The sequence below is a fragment of the Callospermophilus lateralis genome, chromosome 3 (genome assembly GCF_048772815.1).
Source record: "Callospermophilus lateralis isolate mCalLat2 chromosome 3, mCalLat2.hap1, whole genome shotgun sequence".
In the NCBI taxonomy this organism is placed as follows: Eukaryota; Metazoa; Chordata; class Mammalia; order Rodentia; family Sciuridae; genus Callospermophilus; species Callospermophilus lateralis.
This window is the reverse complement of record NC_135307.1, coordinates 81,845,791-81,852,673: the sequence shown is the minus strand read 5'-3', so window position 1 is coordinate 81,852,673 and position 6,883 is coordinate 81,845,791. Positions and strand designations below refer to the sequence as shown.

At 41.3% G+C, this 6,883-nt stretch overlaps 1 protein-coding gene across 3 annotated transcripts; it reads left to right on the top strand.

Moving 5' to 3' along the window:
- Positions 1-1,705: 1,705 nt before the first annotated feature.
- Positions 1,706-2,260, top strand: Grem1 (gremlin 1, DAN family BMP antagonist). 3 transcript variants are annotated; one of them, XM_076848467.2, is made up of 2 exons: positions 1,706-1,732; positions 1,943-2,260. In XM_076848467.2, the coding sequence occupies exons 1-2, from the start codon at positions 1,706-1,708 to the stop codon at positions 2,258-2,260; spliced, it is 345 nt and encodes a 114-aa protein (XP_076704582.1). The 3 variants fall into 3 exon arrangements, with proteins under 3 accessions (XP_076704582.1, XP_076704581.1, XP_076704580.1); XM_076848466.2 differs by having other exon boundaries at positions 1,706-1,819; XM_076848465.2 differs by having other exon boundaries at positions 1,706-2,260.
- The last annotated feature ends 4,623 nt before the right edge of the window (positions 2,261-6,883 follow it).

Genomic DNA, 6,883 nt, shown 5'->3' with positions numbered 1-6,883 from the left:
TCAAAATACATTCTACTACCATGTATAACTAAAAAGAGCAAATTTTTTTAAAAAAAAGAAAGAAAAGAAAATACATCCCAATTTAAATAATCCCATTATACCCCATGACCCCAAGTGCTACAGGCCTCCTACAGACTGAGGACTCAGAATCAGGACAGACTGAGGACTCAGAATCTGCATTTAAACAAGATCCCCCTTGAGGGTCAGACTGTCCAGCCCAGGAAGACTTTCTCCAAAGAATCAGGATAGTCTGATGCTTCTCTCTTGCACTCTCTGGCTCTTCTCCTTCCCCTTTTCTCTCCTTCTGCTCTACCTCTCTGAAACAATCTAAGAGTCTTTCTTTCCCTGATATACTTTGTTCACTCCATTCTTTTTTCTCTCTTGGATAAAAGCCAGTCAATTTTCCCTCTGCCTTATATATCTATGTCATCATTCATATGTCCTTTCTGACCTATATCTAGCTCTAGACCCACTCACAATAATTCATTGTCATTAATTTATTCAACACACCTGTGGTGTTTATTAATGCAATATTTTACACATATCTGTTCTATCATGCCCATTTTTTAAAAAAATCATGTGGCCTCGTGTTTGTTGGTTTGTCTGTTTTAGACACAGGGGTCTCACTGTGTTGCTTAGGCTGGTCTTGAACTCCTGGGCTCAAGCAATCCTCCCGCCTCAGCCTTCTGAGCATCGGGCTTACAGGTCATTTTTCTACCTTTTAAACTTTGCACACGCACAGACACATAGGAGAGTGACATTTTACGGCTTAAAAAGTAGAGAAGTATATCCTATGATGTAAAAAGTGATAAGAGGAATATCTGGACCCAGTTTCAAGATGAGAATAAGTGAGGGGTGGAGGGATCTTTAGAGTTATGTGATCTGCCGGATGTAGTCATTTGTTCTATCCACAATATACTGCTATCTGTATATGTTTATCTAGTTCTCAAATTACTATTATTTTTATATCAATTTTTACCTGAATGAACTCTTTGGGAGAGGTGTTTGTAACTCTGCTGACATAGAGTCATGTATCAAGAAAGTGAGTTTATGGGGCTGGGGGTGTAGCTCAGTGGTAGAGTGCTTGCCTAGCATGTGTGTGGCACTGGGTTGAACTCCTGGCACCACATAAAAGAATTAACAAATAAGCAAATAAAATAAAGGTATTGTGTCCATCTACAACTAAAAAAAATAAATAAATAAAAAATTAAAGAACAAAAAGAAAGTGAGTTTATCAAGGTCAGACAGCAAGTGGCTGTCCCAAGACTACAACCAGAAACTGGGCTTGCATCTTCCTCCAGTGTGCTTCCTGTTAAATTGGTCTCTCTCCTGTCACATGCTTTCTGGCCTTCCCATGCATCTCTGTTTTGCAATGCCTGGTAAGAGTGAAAAGCTTCATATCATCAAATACAAGAATAAATACAGTTAAGTGACCGTAATGCAAAGTCAATGTAATTGGGTGTGAGAAATCAGCAAGGAAATCTTATGTGCCTCCACACAAGGGGCCCGGCTGAGTTTAAATATTGGCCTGTTTATTGTGGAGCCAGGCTGGTTACTTTCAGAGCTTGAGGTAGTGTGGGAAGCCAACGGAGTATTTTACATACAGTGTTTAACAAGCGCCACATAAAATGTTAGGTGCTATTATTGATTTTTCCTTAACTCACTCTTCCATTTGTCCTCTCCTCCTCCCTCTCTTCCCTTTAGTATGAGCCGCACCGCCTACACTGTGGGAGCTTTGCTTCTCCTGTTGGGGACCCTGCTGCCGGCTGCAGAAGGAAAAAAGAAAGGGTCCCAAGGTGCCATTCCCCCGCCAGACAAGGCTCAGCACAATGACTCCGAGCAGACTCAGTCGCCCCAGCAGCCTGGCTCCAGGAACCGGGGGCGGGGCCAGGGGCGGGGCACTGCCATGCCGGGGGAGGAGGTGCTGGAGTCCAGCCAAGAGGCCCTCCACGTGACCGAGCGCAAATACCTAAAGCGAGACTGGTGCAAAACCCAGCCGCTTAAGCAGACCATCCACGAGGAGGGCTGCAACAGCCGCACTATCATCAATCGCTTCTGCTATGGCCAGTGCAACTCCTTCTACATCCCCAGGCACATCCGGAAGGAGGAAGGCTCCTTTCAGTCCTGCTCCTTCTGCAAGCCCAAGAAATTCACCACCATGATGGTCACACTCAACTGCCCCGAACTACAGCCACCCACCAAGAAGAAGAGGGTCACCCGTGTGAAGCAGTGCCGTTGCATATCCATCGATTTGGATTAAATCTCACTCAGCCTGTCCTAGGGATGCAGCCCCAGGCAGGCCCAGGGCCACACTTAAACAACCTGATTCTTACTTGGCTTAAATCTAGAGGCCAGAAGAAAAAGCAGCTGCCTCCCAACCAGAGCCTGCTTGTCCGTAGTTTGTGTGCATGAGTCTGCCTGGGTGTCTGTGGGTGTTTTCAGACATCAAAGGAAACAGTCTCTGATAGAGTTCACTTCCTATTATTATCTGCTTTAAACAGGGATGGTCAAAGTGCCCACACCACCCCTGGCATCCACAGAGGCAGGGCTGTGGTCTGGATCTGCCTTTGTCTTCCATGTGCCCCGTGGGGACCAGGATCTCCCTTCAGAATGAATGTTAATGGAAGAGGCTACTCTGAGGGCAAGAGACTTATTTGTGTGTTGTGTTAGACTCAGAGACATTATTTTCAGCTTTCTTCCTCCCTTCTTTCTCTCTTCCACACTCCTTCCTTTCTTAGGTTCTCAGTGTCTATTTCAGTCTCATCCCATGTCTGCCAAGGCTTCTAAATTAATTTGCTTGACCATGGATGTAAACGTTTTTCATGTTGTGAAGACCCACCAGATTCTGGGGAGGCTGGTGTGATCCATGACAATCAGGACAGGGCAGCCACCAAGAGAGCATTGAGAGTGAGGACCAGTCACGGCCAGCAGAATTCAGCAGGGAGATGTGCAGAGAACTGGAAGGCCTAGTCTAAACACAGCGAGGCCCATGCTTCAGTGAAAGGGTTTCCTGGTATTTAAAAGAACCCAAGTGAACAGAGGAGAAATAAGATTTCCAAAATATCATTGACTTTGGCTGTCACTGGGATCTACCAAAACTAGCTGTAACCCAACACCAAACTTAAATATCGACCACCCCTGTTTTCAGAACCAAGTAATCAAACTAAACCCAAATAGCCCCGGCTGTTTTGCCCCACAGGTGGACAATTGATGTAGTTTAGAACCTTCCATGCAGAAATAGAAAAAAGCCCAAAACTTCCTAGGTTGAGGTACTAATATTTTTCTCTTGGTTATAATCACCTTTTCCTCAAATCATTGTTCCTACAAAATGCTCCCGAAAGCCACAACCCTGTATTATAAACATTCCGCATCTGCTGAGTATACTTGACAGGAAAGGTCAGTCTAAGCTGAGAGTTTAGGGCCTGCTGCATTTTAGCTATAAACCTATTTGGGGTGGTTTTGTATTGCCTCCTGTTAGAAGACTGAACTAGAGAGACGAGAGAGTAAGCAAGTAAGCGGGATTGCCTCTGGCATGGTAATAGTTAGCGTTTAACACCAGGAGGAGATGTGAGGGGTCTGACCTCCCCTTCTTCATTTGTTCTCTGAGGGTCCGCAAGGACCCTTGGAGCTGTCCATCTGCTACCAGTGGGATCTGTGGGACATAGCAACCACTCTGTACCTACTGGCGGTGCTTTCCACTGAGGAAACTTGGGGCTGCTTGCAAAATGCCAATATAGACTTTTTCTAATGACCAAAGTGCAGGGTATGTGACCCTTACTGCACTTTGATTTGAATTTGGTTAAGTATTCTCTTCAAGCCTGAAGTTCTATATATAAATGCCCCAGTTTTTTTTTTTTTTCCTTTATCTTCTCAACTTCTCTAGCCAAGTCAAGTGTCATTTGGAAAACAAACATCAGAGATTTGGGATTCAGTTGCCCATCAAGATTCCAGCATTCAAAGAACCATTGCAGTTGAAGAAGCTGTTTTTATGTTGCTTTTGTTGTGGGTTAGTGCTCTCCCATCTACCAACAGGAGCCATGCCTTTAGACAGAAGGCATGAACACCCAAAATGTTGGGTCTAATTTTAAATATTTATAAATCACTACTGATGATTCTACATTAGGCAAATTCATGCAAACACATAGTCTATGCATTTCATATACACTGTATTCCCCTGCCCTAAATCTTTGTATCATCCACATCCTCCAACAATAAAGCACAGCATGGATTTAATTAGGCACACAAATGCAAAGGCAGAATTTTGAGGGTGGGGGAAAGGAAAAGAAAGGGGAAGAAGCTTTAAATGTAAAACCACACCAGAGAGGAAAAATGACATTCAGAACCAGCAAACATTGAATTTCTCTTGTTGTTTTAATTCTGCCACAAGCATGCAATTTTGTTAAAAAGAGATGACTTAAGTTGGCAGCAGCAATCTTCTTTTAGGAGCTTGTACCACAGTCTTGCATGTAAGTCAGATTTGGCTCAAGTAAAGAGAATTTCCTCAAAATTAACTTCACCAGAATAATCAGCAGCATAAATACCCTAGAAGCACAGCACTAGCCAAAGAGGAAAACGTCTGCTTTTCTTACTGTGCCTGTATTAAGATGAGCACAAGTATGGTGTGGCTTCCAACATTTATTGAAAACGCCATATCTGTTACTTATTTTATTGGAGTCACCAATGATGTAATGATATATATTTTTGCATTATTGTAGTAGGATTTTTCTATGGCAAGATAGTTGTGATCTTGATCTTACCTATCAAAAAAAAAAAAAAAATGCCGAACACCAAAGATGAATTTTATGATGTACACTTTGTGCTTGGCATTAGAAGAGTAAATACACATCTTGTAAGTTTGTAAGTTGTTTTTTGTTTCTTCAAAGTTAAAAGTTGTATGAGAAAAATCTGGAGGAAAGGATAATTTCCACTGTGTGGAATGTGAATAGTTAAACAAAAAGTTATGGTTATTTAATGTAATTATTAATTCAGATCCTTTGGTCGTTGTGATTTCATGCTTGCTTTCTTTTTCTCCTTTATATGACTTCCTCTGAGTTAGGAGAAGAAGCTGGCACAATGTATGTTGATAGAGACTTGTCAGGGCAGAGAGAAATACCATCTTACACGTATTAAGATGTGTTACATAGTCAAGACCTGAGCTCTTATTTTTTTAAATTGAATGGTCCTTAAAGGTTAACATTTCTGAAGCAATAATAGGAAGGACTTTCAGTGTGATTTTGGGAGACTTAAGATGAGTGTGTACAAACATATAGTGGATAATGGTGACTAGTTCAGAGAGTCCTTTTAAAGAGGAAACTTAAAGTGAAAAGTTAGGGACAAAACATTTCTAAGTGACCAGTTGATGCTAAAGAATGAAAGGGTGAAAGTAGTTCTGTTGATTAGTTATTACTCAAGATATTTAATATCACCTACATTATATATTGTGTCTGCTTTAATCATTGAAAAAAAAAACCCAAAGAATTGTCTAGACTGTGATGGAACTACCTTGCTGTGTATGAGGGTGAGAGGGGATTTGATAGTGTCATAAAAGCTTTTTTGGCTTAAAGTTTTACGAATCTGTAACTAGAATTTAATTTTCTCCCCAATAATGTTCTATATAATGTTTGCCAAAGAGCAACCAATAAATTAAATCTCTACTTTTTGTGTGTGTGTTCATGTTTTAACTGGCAGAGTTCCTAGGGCAGAGGTGGGGCAGAGATTTACTTGTCATGGGAATGGATGTAGAAATGAGACACTGAGGTCTCTAGTGACCTTTTGGGGGCATTTACTCTTTCTCCTAGACTTTTCAGATCCCATTTGATTTCCTCAGGCCATGCAGTTAGAGGCAAGAGAGAGTGGGTCTGTAGTCCAAACTACCAGCTTCCTGCCCCCAGCATAGCTAGGAAGCTGAGCTAGTGAGGGTGATGATGCAGCTTCATTGGAGTGGTGGAAGGGTTGCCTCACATGTATGATTACAGCTTTATTTCAGGGTGTTCTAGGAGAAAACAGCAGAAAGATCTTAGGATCCGTAGGAGGATCTTTCCAATGATAAGAGTGATTCGGTAAGACCATGAGCTGCCTTTAAGAAGATAAACTTCCTATGCTTGAAAATATTTTAAAGCATGCTGTATATCATTTCAAAGTGAATTATTGCCCGGGTATACAACTGAACTACTAGATTTCTGAGTTCTCTTCCCACTTGGACATACAACATTATTCTGTATTAGTGCTCTGAAAATAACAAAAAATCCCAGCAACTCTGTATGAAGTGCTTACCTATCACACTGTGTTGAGAGTTTAATTTGAATTGTTTCTCAATTCTCAGGATAGATCAATGAAGTGGTTACCATTATTATCATTGTGAAGAAACAGTGAATTCATATGATCTTACTGAAGCACCATGGCCCTTAAACAGTATGCAAAATTGGAAGAATTTCAAATTTTATTGGTTTGTTCTTTTAAGAACCAAAACCGAACTTTAAAAACAGATTTTATTGTTGATCATTCACGTTTAATGCATAAGGCCATTCTGGGATTGTAGTTGGCATCATCAGGACTCCAAACTTGGAAGCATTCAGCCAAATCCTCTTTGCCCTACCCCTCTTTTTGTTATGGCCTCTCTGGACTTGGAGAAGACAAGTGGAAGCAAGTAACAAGGGGACAGTGGTCTCAGAAAAGCCACACCAGGAGGTAACATCTAAATAAGGCTTAAAATATAAGTGGAACTTGACAGAGAAGGGCATCCCAGGCTTAAAAATGGGAAAGCAAGCAAGCTTTTCAAGAATATCAGCTCTTTTAGCAATCTGAAGAGGATTTACTCAACAAAAAGTTGAAATATCTGTAAGAACAATATGCATTTGATCTTATAACTTACCCTGTTGGTGTC